At 35.0% G+C, this 21,896-nt stretch overlaps 1 protein-coding gene across 1 annotated transcript in view; it reads left to right on the forward strand.

The window, feature by feature from the left end:
- IL1RAPL1 (interleukin 1 receptor accessory protein like 1) overlaps positions 1-21,896 on the forward strand; it is a 1,376,054-nt gene that overhangs the window by 696,451 nt on the left and 657,707 nt on the right. The window contains exon 3 of the mRNA XM_066356450.1: positions 4,710-4,989. Coding sequence (XP_066212547.1) covers positions 4,710-4,989 — 280 coding nt within the window. The remainder of the gene's footprint in view (positions 1-4,709; positions 4,990-21,896) is intronic.

Raw genomic sequence — 21,896 nt, forward strand, 5'->3', positions numbered from 1 at the left:
TGCTTTTATGTTCACCTCCAAATCAATTATCTGTCCACCCCAATCATTGTATAACTAACTTTTAAAATTATCCCTTCACCTCAAACGTTTTTCCCTTCATGAAACATGTTTCTGACCAGCCTGTGAATTTCTTTATCATTGCATTTCCTTGTTGGGCTTTTAATTTCTTTCTATCTCTTCTACTAGACTGTGAGTTCCTTAAAAAAAAAAGGTAATGTCTGCAAGTGTTTATATGTCCAGCCCCTAAGACAGAAACTGAATCAAAACTAGCTCACACTGTGTGAACATATAAATCTGTGTTAGGTCATCTTTCCTAGAATAGAGCCCAAGACTGGGATTTTGAAGCATACAACTGATTGAGGGCTTGATGTATTGCGAAAACCTAAGAGGGAAGGAGCAAAGCAGGGCACAGTAGGTAAGAGATGTGGTGAAGAGGTTACAGGCAAATTGTAAGCTTGGCATAGTCCACAAACACAAAAGCTATGAAGCATGAACTGTACTGTAGAATTGTCCCTACTTGAGGCAAGGGTGCTCACCTTTTATACACTCACATCAATCAGTTATTGGCAGTGGGTACATCCAGTGGGGCTGCAAATTTTCCAGCAGAGTGCTTCCTGTCAATCAAGGGTAATTCCCAAAAGGAAGCAACTGTGAGCTGTGAGCCTGTAATGCTCAAAGTAACTGGAAAATAGATACATCATTTTAGTAAAAAAGGATTAAGATGTGTCATCTATTACACTATCACAAATGTCTTAATTATTTCACCACTATTTCAATGTATTTACCCAAGTAGATAATTTAAGAGTAATATAATTTAATTTTCCCTTTTATAAGTAAAATATTATATTTTCATATTAGGATGCAATATGTATAAGCTCTAGAATTAGACTTTTTTTTTTTAAGAAAACAACCTTCAAGCTAGTTACCATGGGAATAGTTTGAGCTCATGTATATAGTAATAGTGAGTTAATTAAAAATATTCTCCCTATACTCATTTGAATATACTTACATTATCCAGTATGCAGAGCCTTTGTTTATAAAATGATCGATCAGTATGAACTCCTCGTAAAGTAATTAGTGATTAATCTAATTTCATTACTGTCATCTTCTAAGCTCCCAGATTATGTGGTAACAAAAATGAATGAATGTGATTCTTCCTATTCTTACTCACCAGTGCACTTTATGGCTATGTGTATCAGTAGTGGCTTTTTCACAGGGTGTTACCAGTAGGTTATTAGGAGAAAACATTTTCATATTCTCAAGAGTCCTATGTCTTACGAGTGCTTCTGCACTCCATCTTCCTTTGCAACTACAGGTCTTTATCCTCTCCCATTTTATGTTATTGTTGTCACAGATAATATTGTTTTTATTCTAACCTTGTTCAAGCTTTTATTTGTTGTTTTATGTTGTTTTTTCTTTGCATCCTGAAGAATAACCCTCTTGAGTCTTTCTTTGCACTGGGGGTTTTCTGGTAATAAATTTCCTCAGCTTCTGTATGTCTGGAAGAGTTATTTCTTCTTCATATTTGATAGATAACTTTGATGGATATAGTATTCTGGGCTGGTAATTTCTCTCTTTCAATACTTTGAATGTTTGAGTCAACTCTTTTCAGGCTTGTACAGTTTCTGCTGTGAAGTCTGATGATAGCCTAATGGGTCTTCCTTTATTTGCTATATTCTCCTATTTCCTAATTGCCTTGACGATTCTTTCTTTGTCATTGATTTTTGACAATTTTATTATGATGTGTCTTGGAGAAGGTCTGTTTGTGTTGAGATAATTCAGTGTTCTGTTTGCTTCTTGGATTTGAGGATCTAAATCTTTCCATAGGCTTGGGAAGTTATCACCAATTATTTGTTTGAAAAGGCTCTCCATTCCCTTCTATCTCTCTTCTTCTTTTTCTGATAGACTCATTATTCTTATATTGCTCTTTCCAATGAAGTCAGACAATTCTTATAGGGATATATTTTGTTTTGTTGTTGTTGTTTTTTAATTTGTGAGTCTCTCTTTTTCTCCATTATATCTCTAGTTACTGATATTCAATGTCACTAATTCTCTCCTCTATCTGGCCTGTTTTATTAGCTAAACTTGCTACCTTAATTTTCAATTCATGTGTTGAGTTCATCATCTTTGTTTGGTTCTTTTTTAAAGTTACAATCACCTTGGTGAAGTATTCATTTTGTTCATTAATTTGTTTTCTGAGCTCATTAATTTTTCTGTTTTCTTGCATCTCATTGAGTTTTTTCATATTTTCAATTTTGAATTCTATATCATTTAAGTCCAATAATTCCATGTGATTAAGATTGCTTTCTGGAGATTTTTTATTTTCTTTCTGAACTATGTCTCTGTCTTCTGTAGCCATGGTATTTGATTTCTTCTTCCTTGAAGGCATTTGAGAGTGCTATTGTTAAGAAATCTAACAAAAATACTAAAAATGAAAAATACAATGAAAAGTATAAAAAATTTAAAATAATGAAAAGTAAAAAACCGCACAAAAAACAAAGAGCAAAAATCAAAAAATTAAAAACAAACAAAAAAATCACAAACATAAGTGTATAAATAAAAAGATAAAAATAAATTCAAAAGAAAAAAAGCAATTTCAGTTTTGAGAGGATATTCTGTTTTCTTCCAGTAGGTGGCACTGTATTATAAGTTTTAGCACTGAAATTTCTGAGTTGGCTTCCGCTGAGTTGTTCTTGTGATAAAGGAGGTAGGGAAGCAGTCATGTAATGATGGCTGTGGTGTGTCACAAGCTCTTTAGGGCCTTATAGTTTTATGGCCTTAGCAATGGTATTCTTAGGCCTCCGGGCACTCCTCCTCACATTCCAACAGACCATGGGACCAGATGCAGAGCAACTCTGTTCATTAGGGAAGAGAATGGTTCTGGGGAGCTAGCTGTAGGGTTTGTCTCTGCCACTCTCCTTACTGGTGAGGTGAAGGAGGCAGGATTTGGGAGGCTGGAGCACCGCACCTTAGTTTTCTCTTTCTCTTTGCCTGGTGCAGGCTGCACCTTGGAAACACTGGCCAGTACCCCTCGTTCTGTTGCCACTTTGGTTTAGTGTCTCTTCCTCTGCCCCTCAATCTTATTGTTCCCCATAGAAGAAGAAGACTCAGTCACTCTGGGCTTCTCTCCTATCTGGAGTGACTGCAAGTACATCTTATCTTCTTCTCCCTTTCTCAACCATTCCCATTTTTCAGTCCATTAGGTGTGCAGGTCTTTCTGGTGTGCTTGCAAGCCTTGCTGGAGTTTCTTTGTTTCATTATAGTTGTTTAATTTGTTGAGATTTTAAGGGGAAAGATCAGGGGTATCTCTCACGCTGCCATTATTCTGACATCATCACTGGTGTCTCTTCTAAAAGCACTAGTTCTTTCTATTTATTTATTTTTTATTTTTTTTCACAGAGACAGAGAGAGAATCAGAGACAAAGAAAGATAGGGACAGGCAGACATGAAGGGAGAAAGATGAGAATCATCAGTTCTTCATTGTGGCATCTTAGTTGTTCACTGATTGCTTCTTCAGTGATTGCTTTTTCATCTCAGCCTTGACCAGGGGGCACAGCAGAGCAAGTGAGCCCTTGCTCAAACCAGTGACCTTGGGCTCAAGCCAGCAACCATGCAGTCATATCTATGACCCATGCTCAAGCCAGTGATCCTTCACTCAAGTTGGTGATCTTGCACTCAAGCCAAATGAGCCTATGCTCAAGCCAGTGACATCAGGGTTTTGAACCTGGGTCCTCTGTATCCCAGTCCAATGGTCTATCCACTGAACCACTACCTGGTCAGACAGGAGCACTAATTCTTTCATGAGGGTTCTTCCCTTCATAATCTCATCTATATTATCTCCCAAAGACTGCTCTTCCAATACCATCACATTCAGGGTTAGAGCCTCAGCATATGAATTTTGCAAACACAAATATTGGGTCAATAGCAAAAGAGAACTCAAAAGAAAAAGGCTGCTATTATCCCTATGGCTGATATAAAGTGCCCAAGGAAAAACCCCTGTCCTCCCACCTTTAGAGTGAGATCCAAGCCTTATTGGGAAAATACAAGGCTTACTGAATGTTAGAAGTCACTGAAATGCCACACTAGCAAAACTTGGAAATCTGCCCTCTAAAATTTGACCAAGAGTTGACCTCTAAAGTACCTGGGAAAGCTGTTCAGGGAATAGTGATTTACATGAGGCTATGGCAAAAATTTAAAGCTACTGGCTACTCAGCACTGCAAGAAGCAAGATGATGGAGAAGTCTGGCACTCTGCAAGACTGCAAGAGCCTTCCCACCAAGCATGCTGGGACCAAGGAGCAAAACCCTTTCCCCCTGCAATGTTTCTCCAGCACCCTCTACCAACAGAGCTTCAGTTCCAGTTAGCAAAAGAAAACTATTTCAAATGTCCAGTTCCACTTTCAAAGAACAGGCAAAAAGGTGGATGAAGAATAGAAAGGCAATAAACCAATTATCATCACCTGATACAAACTACGAATAAATACCTGCAGAAGCAAACTAAGTGGTGAAGATGTTTGTTAGCATGGTACATTACTTCTCAGTGCCATTTTTTGTTTTATCCATGGATGCATCCTCTGTGCCTAGAATAGAATCTGATCCAATATAGATGTCATATCAATATATATATATAGTTGAGTGAATAAAAAATAAATGAAGTAATTTTAAAGTTTTCTCTAATATTTTCTTCTCTCTCTCTCTCTTTTACTTTAGCTGATGGATGCACTGATTGGTCCATCGATATCAAGAAATATCAAGTTTTGGTGGGAGAGCCTGTTCGAATCAAATGTGCACTCTTTTACGGTTATATCAGAGCAAATTACTCCTTAGCCCAAAGTGCTGGACTCAGTTTGATGTGGTACAAAAGCTCTGGTCCTGGAGACTTTGAAGAGCCAATAGCCTTTGATGGAAATAGAATGAGCAAGGAAGAAGACTCTATTTGGTTCCGGCCAACGTTACTACAGGACAGTGGTCTTTACGCCTGTGTTATCAGGTATGTTTTTAGTTTTATTACTGTTGACTCAATCAAATCATTTGCTGCTTTCTTATACTTAAAAGGAAATCTTATCTTTTGCGATGGCATGGATGGACCTGGAGATTATTACGCTAACTGAAATAAGCCAGGCAGGGAAAGACAAATATTATATGTTCTCACTTATATGTGGAATTTAATGAACAAAGTGAATGAGAAATGGAATAGCAGCATAGGTGGGGTCACACGAACCAGAGAGAAAGCTGTCAGAGGGAAGGGGGATGAAGGGATAGGATCAGAGAAAGTGAAGGGATTAGTGAAATGACATATACATAACACATAGGTACAGATAACAGGACAGCAAATCCCAGAGGGAAGAGGGGGAAGAAGTTATTGGGAGGGGGCAAAAGGGGTATCATGGGGGACACGGGAGTTGAGTTATATTGAGTTGAATACTTGAATCCATGTTAACACAATAAATTTAAATTAATAAAAGTTAAAATAATTTTGCTGCTATCCCCTTAAATATTGTCTCGATATTTGTGTGTGTAGCTGCTTTCTAAAATTTAGAATATAAATAATATAAAGATAGGATTGGAATTTATATTGAGACATTATTTCTGGCTTATGGGGAAAAGAGATAACATCTAGGTATCTACTTATGTTGCCAGAAATTACTTAATAGTATGAAATAAAATTTATACAGGAGGTGAAATATTACAAATCACATGTATGCAAGACTTGCAGAAAGGATGCATGGTTTATTGCTAAGTGGGTTGTAACATTTTGTTATTGCCCTTCACAGACAGATAGAACACAGATAGCTCTGGTTCACACACATCTGCAAAGATAATTTAGGTAGCACCTGTATGTGCACAGAAATAGAAGATCAGCATTGCAATGTTAGGGAATACAAAAGCTGTGATCCAGATCATTTTCTTAACTAAAAGTGTTGGGTGAATATAATAATTTACCCAGATTCCTCAGGGCCAGTACAAAAGTTAATAACAATGCCTGTATCCTTATGCCCCCCAAAATTCATCATACATCCACACACCTTTGTCTGCTTGCAGAAGAGCCATATGTAGTTTGCTTAATGATAATGCATTGAAACAGTGTCCATTAACACAAAAATGTCAGTGTAAGGAGTTAACCTATTATGGCATGTGAATCACACCCTGTGTGAGTGATTGTGGATGTCATTAGAATATAAGAACATTTGCAAAGCAGGGTATAGGCATATATAGAGTGTCTATTTAAGTCTATTATTTTGTTGATTTTCTGTATTTTGACTTATTAAGAGAAATAAAGTCAAGTTTAATTTAATTATTTCTCAATATGGAGAAACTCTCAGGATTAGCTAGTGGTTTTTTTTTTTCCAAATTAGAATTCAACTTCTACTTCTGAAAAATTTTTTTATTTAACTTTTCTAATGATGAGAGAGAGAGAGAGAGAGAGAGAGAGAGAGAGAGAGAGAGAGAGAGAGAGAAAGAGAAATCAACTATTTTTCCCACTTATTTAGTTGTGCACCCATTGGTTGCTTCTCATATGTGCCCTGACCAGAATCAAACCCACGACCTTGGTGTGAAGGGATGACAGTCTATCCACTGACCCATTTCTGAAATTCTGATTGGCAGCTATAACTCCTTTGTCATAAGGATTATCATCACCTCTGAAAATTAACTTTATGCTTAGTTACGGCTACAGGTGTTAGGACATTAAAATAGGTCAAAGTCACATACAAAGTTAAACAGAGTTTTATCTTTTTAATACTGGTACCACATATTTAGGGTTAATTTTAAAAAATATAAATAAATGCAAAAAAAAGTTGTGCTTGGGAAAAAGGTAAACTGGAGTGTGAAACAACAAATTCACCATTTCTTTGGTAACTTGTTATTTCCCTTTGGGTCTACCAATCTTTATATGTTCAAACATAACTCTGATTAGAAGTAGAAGCATTGCTACATCTATGTACTCTAGTTGACCCATGTCACCCCCTTAAAATTAATTATCTAAATAGAATAAAATAAAACAATAAAAAAGTAGGAGCATTGATAAATAGTTGCAATAATAGTGCAGTTAAGAGTACTGTTTGAATTGGCTATTCTCACTTGATTAATAGTAATTTTATTTAAATTTAAATCTACTGTGCTTCTTCTTTTTAAAAAATCATTCTTATTGTTCATGCATGCATAGGGGTGATTCTTCAAGAGAGGCAAATTTGTGTCCTCATTTATCTGAGATTAGAATTGAGCTGAATGTCCATAATCTAACTCTTAATTTTATTATTTGTTGTTGATGAGAAAATAATGATGTGTTCACATTAGTAATCTGAATTTTTAAAACACTGATGTTAAAAATCTTTGATGTCTTTAAATATATACTCTGATCCAATACCCTGAGAAATCACATTTAAAAGTCCTTAATTTATAGTTGCAGTAAGGAATTGAAAGTCAAAACCTTTCAAAACCCATGACATTTGCAATATGTTTATATGTCTTTGTTTTAATGAAAGTTCAAACTAAATGATAAACACTTTAAAGTTTATATGTATCAAGTGGAATTGTAGAGAAAGTGATAATTTCAGAAACTAGCATTGATATGGCTCTTTATTTTAATTTGTTAAGTGATACTCAAAATCATAAAGTAGTTACTCCCACTCCCACTCCCTCTCCCCATTCTCTCCCTCTTCCCCTTTCAAAGCTAGTAGCTTGATCACTTCAAGTGTTGACCTGGCACTGAGGATAGTTCATAGGTCCCAGTATCAATCTCAGGCACTAAAAATAGATTGGTTGATTCGAGCATCTGCCACAGACAGGTGGATCCCAGTCCAAGTACTAGTATGGTTTGGTGTTGGGAACCCAGGACTATTAGTCAAATCACTGACATTTTGTCACATTGCTAGCAATCAAGCAACAAAACAGTCACCATCAGTTTTTAAATAATCCAATTTCAAAGAATTTTAGAAGTTCAAAAACGTTAGCTTCTACTCAAAAATTCTAGTCTTTTTTTAACTTTAATTTTTAACTTATTGTGTTCACATGGTTTCAAGTGTCCCACTCAATATAACACCCTCTGGTTCCCCCCATACCCCATGCTGTCTCTTTCAATCACCATTCTCCCCTTTGACCCCCTCCCCATAACTCTACCCCCTTTCTTTCTGGCCATTGCTACCCTGTTGTCTGTATATATCTGTTAGGTATATAAGATTTTGGCTAATCTCATTGAAGGTTCTAGTCATTCTGAGTATTAAAATTAATAATGAAAGGTTTAATAAGCCATTTCATGTACAGCTAATTTTCATTTACACCTATTTAAAATTATATGCTGTAAATAATTTACTATCATTACAATGAATAAGAGATTTCCTACTCCCTTCTCTTTGTATCTCTTTTTGGACATAATAATACCTCATAATTCTTTGTTCCATAGTAATAAGTTTTTTATTCTACTTTTTTCCTTCCTGAATTTTTATTTTATTTTTTCAAAAAAAAAGTGAATGGACGGCTACATAACAATGTATCTTTCTTTATTGCTATTTAAAAGTATGCATTTACATTCTAAAAACAAATTTTTCTCTGATCTTAGTCCCCCTTTTTAATCCCTCTCTTCAGAATTATACCCTGTTAGCAGTTCTATATGTACATATAAATATTTTTGGATTGGTATACAACATAATTAGCCATTCAAATGCTATAGAAATGCTTACCTGAAACCTATGTACTCTTACTGATCAATGTCACCCTGTTGAAGTTCATTTTCTAAATAAAATTTTAAAATAAAAGAAAATTAACTTTAATGGAGTGACATTGTTCTATAAGAGTATAGGTACAAATACAACTTTCCGGTAAAATGTCTATGGCATTTGAACTGTGGATTGCATTGTGTGCCTATCACCCAAAATCAAATTATTTCCCATCGCCGTATATTTGTTCTTATTTACTCTCTACCCACAATCCCTCCCCCTAGCAATCACTTCATTTTTATATATGTCCATGAGTCTCAGTTTTTTATCCCACCTGCATGTGAAATCATATAGTTCTTAGCTTTTTCTGATTTATTATTTCACTCAGTATAGTGTTCTCAAGGTCATTGCATGTTGTCATAAATGGCAATATGTCATTATTTCTTATGGCTGAGTAGTATGCCATTGTATATATGTACCACATCTTCTTTATCACACTCCTCTATCAAGGGACGCTATGGATGTTTCCATGTCTTGGCCACTGTGAATAATGCATTGATGAACACAGGGGTGCAAGTGTCTTTGAGTACCAATGTTTTCAAGTTTCAGGATTAGATACCCAGTAGAGGGATTGCTGGGTAATATGGTAGTTCTGTTCTTAATTTTTTGAGGAACCACCATAATGGCTGTACCAGTTTATATTCTGACCAGCAGTGAATGAGAGTTCCTTTTTCTCCACATTCTCTCTGACACTTGTTATTACCTGTCTTTTTGATAGCAGCCAATTCAAGAGATATGAGGTGGTATCTCACTTTAGATTTGATTTACATTTATCAAATAGCTAGTGAAGATAAGCATCTTTTTGTATATCTGTTGGCCTTTTGATTGTCCTCTTGGAAGAAGTGTTTGTTCAGGTCCTCTCCCCATGTTTTATTTATTTATTTATTTATTTATTTATTTATTTATTTATTTACTTATTTATTTATGAGCTATAGAGAGAGAAAGAGAAGGACAGACAGAGACAGACAAGAAGGGAGAGAAATGACAAACATCAACTTGTTGTTGCAGCACTTTAGTTGTTCTTTGCAGCATTACTTTCTCACTTATACTTTGACAAGTTGGCTCTAGATGAGTCATGGTCCCTTGCTGAAGCAAGTAACCTTGGGCTCATGCCAGCGACCTTTGGGCTCATGTGACTGACCATGGTGTCATGTCTATGATTCCATGTTCAAGCTAGTGACCTCGTGCTCAAGCTGGTGAGCCCATGGCACTCTCCATTTTTTAATTGGATTTTTTGCTTGTTTGTTGTTGAGCTTTGTGAGTCCTTTGTATAATTGGCATATTAACCCCTTGTCAGAGTCCCTGTTTCTAAACATCTACTCCCATTTATTTGGCTGTATTTTTGTTTTGTCATCAGTTTCTTTTGAGGAGCAGAAGCTTTTTAGTTTAATATGTTCTCATTTTATTTTTGCCTTTACTTACCTCACATTTGGGGTCAAATTCATAAAATGTTCTCTATGGTCAAGATCCATAACTTTAGTTCATATGTTTTCTTCTATGTAATTTATTGTTTCAGATCTTTTTTTTTATTTTTAAATTCTATTTAGAAAATTAACTTTAACAGAGTGACATTGATCAATAAGAATACGTAGGTTTCAGGTAAACATTTCTAAAGAATTTGACCTGTTGATTATGTTTTATACCCATCACCCAAAGCCAAATCATTTTATGTCACCTTACATTTGTCCCTCTTTACACCCTTTCTCACAGTAACTCCTCCTCCCCATTCCTTTATTTTCCCTTGCCCCTCCCCCACATTCCCGTTCCCCAGTAACCACTTCACTTTTATCTAGGTCCACAAGTCCCAGTTTTATATCCCACTTACATGTGAAATCATACAGTTTGCAGCTTTTTCTGATTATTTCCCTCAGTATAATGTTCTCAAGATCCATCCATGTTGTTGTAAATGTCACAATGTCATCACTTTTTATGATTGAGTAGTATTCTGTTGTACATATGTACCTCATCTTCTTTATCCAATCCCCTATCGAGGGATACTTTGGTTGTTTCTATGTCTTGGCTACTGTGAATAATACTGTGATGAACATGGGGGTATGTGTATCTGTAAGTATCATTGTTTTTAAGTTTTGGGGGTAGATATCCAGTAAAAAGATTGCTGGGTCATATGGTAATTCTATTCTTAATATTTCGAAGAACCACCATACTTTCTTCCATAATTATACTAATTTGCATTCCCACCAGCATTAAATGAGGGTTCCTTTTTCTCCACATCCTCTCCAACACTTGTTATTACCTGTCTTGTTGATAATAGTCAATCTAACAGGTGTAGGTGATATCTCATTGTAGTTTTGATTTGCATTTCTTGAATAGCTATTGAAGATAAACATTTTTTTCATATATCTGCTGGCCATTCATATGTTCTCTTGGGAGAAGTATCTGTTCAGCTCCTCTCCCCATTTTTAAATTGGATTGTTTGCTTTTTTGTTGCTGAGCTTTTTGAGGTCTTTACATATTTTCGATATTAACCCTTTATCAGAGCTGTTGTTTGCAAATATCATCTCCTATTTAGTTGGCTGCCTATTTGTTTTGTCATCAGTTTCTTATGCTGTGCAGAAGCTTTTTAGTTTGATATAGTCCCACACATTTATTTTTGCCTTTACTTCCCTTGCCTTTAGGTCAAATTCATAAGTTATTCTGTGCTTGTCACAGAAAGGACATCTAAAAATAGTTATTGAATGAAATAATTAATGATTGGGGTTAGTGTTCTTGGAATGCCTTGCGGAAAGCACTGCTGTAGCTACAATTATACCCTTCTGATTCTTACAGTTTTTCCTGAGAAAATTTAAAAATTCTACTTTTTGTGACATCTCTTGTCAGAAACTAACACAAGCCCTGGCTCAGCGGTAGAACGTCGACCTGGCGTGTGGGGGACCCGGATTCGATTCCCGGCCAGGGCACATAGGAGAAGCGCCCATCTGCTTCTCCACCCACCCTCCTTCCTCTCTGTCTCTCTGTTCCCCTCCCGCAGCCAAGGCTCCATTGGAGCAAAGATGGCCCGGGCACTGGGGATGGCTCCTTGGCCTCTGCCCCAGGTGCTAGAGTGGCTCTGGTCGTGGCAGAGCAACGCCCCGGAGGGACAGAGCATTGCCCCCTGGTGGGCAGAGCGTCGTCTCTGGTGGGCATGCTGGGTGGATCCCGGTCGGGCGCATGCGGGAGTCTGTCTGACTGTCTCTCTCCGTTTCCAGCTTCAGAAAAATACAAAAAAAAAAAAAAAAAAGAAACTAACACAAATTGTGAACTGCTTATCTTATATCATAATTTTTAGTGTTTCAAAGCATAATTTGTTTTAGTCTCTCTTTGCAATATATTCTTCATCATCAAGAAGAAGTGGAAAACAATATAATTTTAGTCCTAAAAGGCCCACAACATGTGACTGTTATAACTGTGGTATAAATAATTGAAGTCATTAATTTAATCTGTATGATAGAATATAATTTTAACATTTATTATTGTTTTATGTAATATTTGTTAAAAAATCAAGTCATTCTTAGATCAAAGGATAAATAATGTCAGCATTTTTTAAATAAAGTATTAAAGATTAATACTCCAAGGAGTCTTCAGAATTTGTTTAGGGCAGTCAAATTTATATAAATATTTTATATCCTACCTAGAAATATTAATGAACATGTATTCCATGGACCTAAAGTAGTTTCACAATATTGGTTTCCTAATTGTTAAACTACCTCTCTTAATTGAAACCACAGTACACCCTTGAAAATATCAAGTGTAATTTATAGGGTATAAAATATCCAATTAAATCAACATAAACTACTCCTTTTAAAAAGACATACCCTATTGAAAATCTTTAAACTAAACTTTCAAGTCAGGATGCAGATTCTCTAATGAATGAGAAATTAAAATTGGAAAGTTACACATTAGGCTCTTTCTATGCTTTTTTGGTGAGAACATGCTTTTGTTTTTTTATTTTGTTTTCTGTAATAAGCTCCAAAGAGATTTTCCAATTGCATAATTTTGATAAGGCTTAGAGATCATGCTGAAGGGGTAGATCAACCTAGAACAAATATGAAGTTTAGCCTTCTCTCCATGTGTAAGACATGAAGGTATTTTCTAAAGAATCTATTTTTGAACAAGGCAATAATTAGCCAGATTTCTATCTTTCTGAATGCTCTCTTTTCAGAAACAACCAACCCAATTTATGAAAGTAAAATCCAAGAGCTGTGTGAATTGCCTATTCAATTTACTGATTTTTAACTAAGAAGATGAAATAAATTCTGCTGGAGTGATGATAGGTAGTTTCTTAGGTAACTGGATTAAGAAAAGCTTTGTCTTATCTTTCTAAGTCCTGTAAGAGAAAAAGCTTTGAAAACTCTTTGAAATCAATGAAGTCATGTTCAGGAAAGACAGACAAATTCTCTCCAAAAAATGTCAATTTAATATGAAATAGTTGGGCTACTGAGAAAGATACATTTTAAAAATCACTAGGTATATACATAATGTTTAATTTTGAGTTATTACCTTTTTTATATTTTCAGCTTTAAATAAAATAAATTACTATGAGTAATTTTCAGTCATGTATATAACATATATGATTATTATATTTCACAAAGAATACTAATTCTTTGGTGGTGGCACAGTGGGTAATGCATCGACCTGGAATGCTGAGGTCGCCGGTTCAAAACCCAGGCTTGCCCGATCAAGGCACATATGGGAGTTGATGCTTTCTGCTCCTCCTCCCCCCTCTCAAATGAGTAAATGAAATCTAAAAAAAAAAAGTTTAAAAAAAAAGAAAATAGTTAAATTGTAACAATATGTGCCAGCCATGCAGGTCATTGGCAATCAAAAAAATTAATTGGTGATTATTTTGTACTCTGATTATTAATTTTTTTTATTTGTAAAAAAATAGTCTTCCAAATAAAATGTAACTGCTAATGCTGGTACAGTAAGCAAAGATAAAGCAAGGCCTAAGAAAGGAATAACAGCCAACCGACAAAGTTTAGGAAAAGTAAAAAACTTGAATATGAAGCTAAGATTTTCCAAGGCTCTTTTGAAGCCTTAATTTGTGTGTGGTTCTTAAGTAAAAATCACAAATAATAATTTCAATGAATGTCTTAGAAGAGTTCACAAAGGGCTGGTGATTTGAGCAATGCTTTGGAAAATCAATGTATGGCTAAGGAAAGTGTAATGGAGTGACGTGTCTCTTTCAGAAAGGTCTAATAAAGACTAGTGTAAGAGAAATTAAATTAGGATCTAGAAGAGGGGTTGGCATATATTGCATAAAAAAGGCTAGTCTCTGTTGCAGTGACTCAACTCCGCTGTTGAACCAGGACAAAACCATTGACAATACACAAACTAAAGCAGGTGGTTATATTCCAGTAAAACTTCATTTGCAAGAACTGGTGGTGGGATGAATTGGGCCTGCAAGATCTACTTTGCTGACCTCTGATTTAGAAAATGTCTTGCAAACTGCAGATAGAGAAGCCAGCAGTAGAAACTGCTGCTATTACTAATAAAAATTCCACAGGCTATTCCTAATTAACTGAATAGATAATTTTTGTTTGAAAATTGGGATTTTGTAGATGATGGTGAGAAAATTAGCTATAAAGAATGATAAAACAGATGCTAAGACTAAAATGGAATGTAGTTTTCAAGCAGAAAATGAAAAACTGAAAGCAATTTTTTTCTGGAATTATCTAGAAGCAAGTATGTGAATATTTAAAGAAATTAAAACATGGAATATAGACAACAAATTTGTACAATAATTTAATGCGTGAAGTGGTGGGGACAATGATTAAGTATTAATGGTAGGAATAACAAGGGAAAAAGATTAAAGATAAGTTGTGTAAGTTAAAGATACATCAGGGATGATACTTGATTGGAAATTTTTATCTTGTTTAGCTGTTGTTATGGGAAACAAATAAAATAAAATAAAAAGGGATAGCAAGAGGCACAACTTAAAGCTTTTCCAGTACAAATCTAAACTTTTTCACCAAAAGTTCCCAGGGTCTTAAGAAATCAAATTGCCTTGACTTAAAGCCATTACACTAGGAAACTCTTAAGTAAAAATTATCTCATCACTGCCCTTCTCAACATATTTGAATGAATAAAGGAAGAGTTCTCCAGTCCTTTCTGGGCTCTGTAGTAGTCTACTTTTTAGTCTTTCTTATTCTTATTTATTAAAGCTCTTTATTTCAAATTTCTTTTACTTTAGACCATTAGTTTCTTTTTTTTTTTTCTTTTTTTTTTTTTAAATAAATTTTTATTAATGGTAATGGGATGACATTAATAAATCAGGGTACATATATTCAAAGAAAACATGTCTAGGTTATTTTGTCATTAAATTATGTTGCATACCCCTCGCCCAAAGTCAGATTGTCCTTCGCCACCCTCTATCTAGGACCATTAGTTTCTTAAAGGCAAAGATTTCACTAACACTATGTTTATCATTGCATCTCTAATTATGAATATATGGCAACTGAGGTCTGAACAAAGAAACATCTTTTGATCAGATGTCACAGTTTTGGGGACAGGCTATTATATATAACAAGAATATTAGAAATAAGTTGTTTGAACAAAGTTTTTTGCTCAGAGAAAGGTCCAGATGTAGGAATTTCAAAGCTTTTTTGGTGTCTGCCTAATTGTCTAGTCCTCTGCTTTGTTCTATAGCCTCACTCTTCTTGCTAGGATATGGTACTCATCCTTATTTTTTATGATTAAGCACTATCCATCATATCCATGCTGTTATAAGCAAGAGGAACAAAGAACATGGTCCTTCCCACATTTAAGAACAAGTCCCTGTTATTATTAATAGTACTTGTGACCCTAATAACAATGCAGGAGGTTTAATACTGAAGATCCTAAATACAATTTCCTACAAAAAAAGAAAGAAAGAAAGAAAGAAAGAAAGAAAGAAAGAAAGAAAGAAAGAAAGAAAGAAAGAAAGAAGCCCCTGACACAGATTTTTGTGTAATTGATCTATTGAGGGAGTACTGTCAGGCGTAAACCTAGAGGGGAAAAGCCAGGCAAAAATGTGCTTTCAAAAATCTCATCTCAGCCTGATCGCACAAGGAGTCATGAAATATAAATTGCACTACAGAATTTTTCCTGTTTTGAAGTAAAGTGCCAGGATATGGGTTTTTCGATCATCTTTATCCAGGTAGCACTTGCCATGCTAAGAAATTATCCAGAAAAGGGTACAGATATGAGCCTTAACCAGTGAACAACCACAGCAGGTAGAGGTGAGTTCAACAACTGGGAAAGAAATTCTGACTGGGATACCAAAATCGTCTGCTACATTGAAGAAGAAGGGGAGACAGATTAAGGTAAAATTAGTAAGCATTTTTTCACAAAACCAAGAAACATCCTTCCACATATACTGAAATGCCTCAATATTCTGTTTGTTTGTTTTATACATGATAAACACTGTGGTTATATTTATTGAATGAGTAATGGATAGTCTTAAATAACCTTTCTACTATACAAATTTTCATAGTCTTTTCTTTAAAATTATTGAAAGAATTAAAAATATTAATATTCTCAATAGTATCATATCTGCTCCCAAAACATACATATGCATCCTATCCTTGATAACTATTCCCTTTGCTCAGATTCTAAGTCACAATCAATACCATTATAGAAGGACCTCATCAACATTCCTGAAGAAGATTGGCTGGCAAAATCCCTTCCCTTTCAAATATTTTGAAATCTGTTTCCCGGAAAAGTTCTCATTGCCCAGAAAATAAATAACCAGATTACTATGATTAGGATAATAGAAGCTCCTTATATTCACCTTTCCAAAATCTTAAGTGGGCAAACAGTGTAACTTTTCTCATCAGTTTGCACTAGCCAAGATTTATGCAAGTTTTAGTGGCATTTCTCAATTTCTGACAGGTCTTCATTTAGTAACTGCTTTATGATATAGAACCTGAGGTTATAAAGCAAAAACTTAAAAGAGGTAATTGAATAAGCATTTAACTGATTTCATTTTATATTATAGTTATAGACCTGGAACTACCCATTTTATTCCATAAATGTCATAAAATACAGTCTTATAAGAGTCAAGGTTATAGAATGAATGAGTAACATTTGAAGTATGGTTCAGTGACTTCAAGGAAATGCCTTGTATTGTCCTAAAGCAAAACAAAAAACAAAAACAAAAAACAAACAAAACACACACACACACAGAAAACAACAACAAAAAAAACCCCATCATTTCAAAGCAGTATCACATGTTGTATTTTATAATATACAAAAGTGGCTTAAGCAAGATAGCTTATTCTGTCAAGTAAAGTAGTTGTGAGATAGGCATTTCTGTACTTGTATGATAGTTTCAAGGTTTGGCAAGGTCCTAGCTTGCTAAGTTTTATACTCTACTATTCTTAGCCTGTGGTTTACTTTCACAAGATTACTCCATTGTTCTAGTGAAACAGAAGAACTGAATTTTTAATGTTATTTAATTTTAAATTGCCACATGCTCATCTTAGCTTTTGTTTGGAAATGGTAATATCAATCCATTCTTGGCTATTTCTTAAAATATTAAATATTGTATTTATCCTAGAATCATACAATGTAGGTGTGAAAAGGGTATTTGACCACAAAGCTAATAAAATGGTCTACTGGAAAGTTCTGTCCGTTTTTGGAATAAAATAAAATACAAATTTTTCTTACCGCCAATAAACTTTATTAAATAATATAATTGCCATTATTATTAATGATTTCTTGCCAGCATGAGGGCAATTTGTATATCCCATTTTTGAAAAATGTTTTATCTTTTGATGCAAAAAATTGAACCAGTGCTTGTTTGATATCTTCTTCATTTTTGAATTTTTTGCCCTTCAAAAAATTTTGTAAGGACAAAAACAAGTGATAGTCGGAGGGTGCTAAGTCCGGGGAATATGGTGAATGCGACAGACATGCTTCTGTAGCATTTCTTCCTTGTTGAAATTCGTAAAAATTACAGTGGCGTAAATGAACTTTATCAGTAGCCATGGGTACACTATCGCTTCACACATAAGACTAACGTGAATCAACTTTGTTTTAGTTAATTTGCTACATCAGTATGTATACATTAAGTGATAAAAATAGAGAGGTACACATGCGCCAAATAAACATGTGCTTACGTGTCGAAACTTGTGATAGAAACGGACAGAACTTTCCGGTAGACCTTATATTTAGAAATACAGAAAACTAAGCTGAACTGTCTGATTCCATAATCACACAAAAATTCATTTCTTCAAAAGATTTTAAAATTAGGTGATGAAAGTGTAAATTATCTTGACATTGGTAATCACCCCATAATGTATATGTATGTCAAGCCATCACATTATACACTTTAAATATATGCAAATATATTTATCAATTACTCCTCAGTAAAGTTTTAAAAAATGTTTTATACTTAACCTATTGTTTTGATATTTCAGGCAGACCTTCCTCTACTTGTTTTAAATAAGTAAGGTTTTTACATGATTACCATTTCAATTTAATTTTGGTGGCTACTGTATTTGAGTAGTGGGCACACATACATACACAGATCATGTATCATACAAATGTACACATATAATCTATATGATCTTATAAACCAGTGTTAGCAAAATAATAATAATAATTAATAATAATAATAACAACAATAATAATGTGTAAAAAAGGAAGACAGAATAGAATGCTTTACGATCAACTAATAGGTTGACCTAGTCAACTTGGTGTACTCAAAGGTTGTACTCTTCCAACTGAAATGCAAGTATTTCTGGGGTTGCACAAAGAATTTCTAAAGGGTGTGTCACAAAGGTAGTTTGAATAGAATTAATTTACAGAACCTCAACTTCCATATATACTTTTTTCTAAAATTGCCTGGTAACTCACAACAGCACTTCTTACACTTTACGAAAGAAAGGTATACTTCTCTCCTTTTCCATCTTGTACTATGCTCTGTTGCCCCAGGCTGCAAAAGGACTTAGTGCCAAACCAATGATGGTCTAAAATAATTAGTTTGAAGAATCAAGGCCATTGAAACTTACATATCTTCCTCTCCTGCTTGTTTTACAGTATTTCTGATAAGTTTGAAGCTTAGTCCAACTTCCTTATTCAGAATAGCCAAAGCAATATATAGTAGTGATACTGAGTTAAAACTAATTGGGATATCTTATTGAACTATTATATTATCATGATGCATTTGATAAAGCCCAGGAATAAATTGTACTTGGTTTCTTTTATATTTTTAATTAATTTTAATGGGGTGACATTGATAAATCAGGGTACATATGTTCAGAGAAAACATCTCCAGGTTATTTTGACATTTGATTATGTTGCATACCCATCACCCAGAGTCAAATTGTCTTCTGTCACCTTCTATCTGGTTTTCTTTGTGCCCCTCCCCTCCCCACCCACTCCCTCTCCTTCTTCCTCCCCCCCTCCGTAACCACCATACTCTTGTCTATGTCTCTGAATCTATTTTTTATGTCCTACCTATGTATGGAATCATATAGTTCTTAGTTTTTTCTGATTTACTTATTTCACTCAGTATACTGTTATTAAGGTACATCCATGTTGTTGTAAATGATCCAATGTCATCATTTCTGAGTAGTATTCCATAGTATATATGTACCATATCTTCTTTATCCAATCATCTATTGAAGGGCTTTTTTGTTGTTTCCATGTATTGGCCACTGTGAACAATGCTGCAATGAACATGGGGCTGTATGTGTCTTCACATAGCAAAGTTTTTGAGTTTTGGGGGTATATACCCAGTAGAGAGAGATTGCTGGGTCATATGGTAGCTCTATTTTTAATTTTTTGAGGAACCACCATACTTTCTTCCATAATGGTTGTACTACTTTACATTCCCACCAACAGTGGATGAGGGTTCCTTTTTCTCCACAGCCTCTCCAACATTTGTTATTACCTGTCTTGTTGATAATAGCTAATCTAACAGGTGTGATATGGCATCTCATTGTAGTTTTGACTTGCATTTCTCTAATAACTAATGAAGATGAGCATCTTCATATATCTGTTGGCAATTTGTATTTCTTCCTGGGAGAAGTCTCTGCTCATATCCTCTTCCCATTTCTTTATTGGATTGTTTGTTTGTTGTTGAGTTTTATGAGAACTTTGTATATTTTGGATATTAGACCCTTATCTGAGCTGTTGTTTGAAAATATCATCTCCTGCCTGACCGGTGGTGGTGCAGTGGGATAAAGCTTCAACCTGGAATGCTGAGGTTGCCTGTTTGATACCCTGGGGTTGCCTGGTCAAGGCACATATGGGAGTTGATGCTTCCTGCTCCTCCCTTTCTCTCTCTCTCTCTCTCTCTCTCTCTCTCTCCTCTCTGAAAATTGAATAAATAAAATCTTTAAAAAAAAAAAAAAGAAAATATCATCTCCTATTTAGTTGGCTGTCTGTTTGTTTTGTAGTCATTTTCTCTTGCTGTGCAAAAGCTTCTTAGTCTGATTTAGTCCCATTCATTTATCTTTGCCTTCACTTCCCTTGCCTTTGGAGTCAAATTCATAAAGTGGTCTTTATAACCAAGGTCCATGAGTTTAGTACCTAAGTTTTCTTCTATGTAATTTATTGTTTCAGGTCTTATATTTAGGTCTTTGATCCATTTTGAATTAATTTTAGTACAAGGGAACAAACTGTAGTCAAGTTTTATTCTTTTGCATGTGGCTTTCCAGTTTTCCCAGCATCACCTGTTGAAGAGGCTTTCTTTTCTCCATTGTGTGTTGTTGGCCCCTTTATCGAAACTTATTTGACCATTTATATGTGGTTTTATTTCTGGGCTTTCTATTCTGTTCCATTGGTCTGAGTGTCTATTTTTCTGCCAATACCATGCTGTTTTGATTGTCGTGGCTCTATAATATAATTTGAAGTCAAGTATTGTAATGCCCCCAGCTTCGTTCTTTTTCCTTAGGATTGCTTTGGCTATTCGGGTTTTTTTATAGTTCCATATAAATCTGATGATTTTTTGTTCCATTTTGTTAAAAAATGACATTGAAATTTCGATGGGAATTGCATTAAGTTTGTATATTGTTTTGGGTAATATAGTCATTTTAACTATATTTATTCTTCTTATTATCCAGGAACAAGGAATATTTTTCCATTTCATTGTATCTTTTTTGATTTCCCTTAACAACGCTTTGTAGATTTCATTATATAGGTCCTTTACATTCTTTGTTATGTTTATTCCTAAGTATTTTTTTTTGTTGTTGCAACCATGAAGATGATTATTTTTTTGAGTTCGTTTTCTGATGTTTTATTGTTGGCATATAAGAAAGCAATGGACTTTTGTATATTAATTTTGTATCCTGCGACCTTAGTGTATTGGTTTATTGTTTCTAGTAATCTTTTTGTGCAGTCTTTGGGATTTTTGATATATAGGATCATATCATCTGCAAAAGGTGAATCCTGTGGACAAGTCCTGCTGGGGGTGAGGACGATGTAGACACAAACGCCCGACTCCAGGGACCAGGTTCAGTGATGCAGGTCCACTTTATTGAGGAAGCAAGCTAGCTTATATACATGGGTTCAGCCAATATGATCTTACAGTGTATCCTTCAAAGCCAATGGCTGAAAAGAACAGGGAGCTGCATGGTTAGTGCTAAGTCACTTCCCTACAGCAGGCGAGTTCCCTTCCTGAGTATGCCCAGGAGGGTTCTGGGAGCTGGAGTATTCTCACAGCATTGCATCAGCCACAGCTACTAGGATTTCACTCTTCACTCCACTCATATCTCCCCCTTCTCTTTTAATTAAGGCCAATTAGACTTGATGAATGACAGCTTGCTGTTGTTGTAGCTTCTGAATGCTATGCATTATGCAATGGGACCCTAGTAGAACTAAAACAATTATAATACCTATTATACTATATGCTAATAGTTAGCTGGATTAAACAATGAGGCAAGCTTCTATAATGTTTGACTAGTTAGGAAATAAAACGAGGGTCTTAAACAGGGGATTCCTCCTAGGGGTCGGGATGTCATTTCCCTTCCATTGTGTTACAGAGACCTTCTAGGTGCCATTAAATACAGTTCCATTTTGATTGTAAAAAATGGACGTAGATCCATGCATGCCCCCTTCCCACAAAGGTCCCAGCATCCAAACACAAAACAGATGGCTTGCCATGGGCTGCGTACTGCATATGGTTGGAAGACACATTACACAAATTACAACAACATGACAAATCATACAATTTCAACAATTACAAAGGTACATTTCA

The sequence above is a fragment of the Saccopteryx leptura genome, chromosome X (assembly GCF_036850995.1).
Source record: "Saccopteryx leptura isolate mSacLep1 chromosome X, mSacLep1_pri_phased_curated, whole genome shotgun sequence".
Classification (NCBI taxonomy): Eukaryota; Metazoa; Chordata; class Mammalia; order Chiroptera; family Emballonuridae; genus Saccopteryx; species Saccopteryx leptura.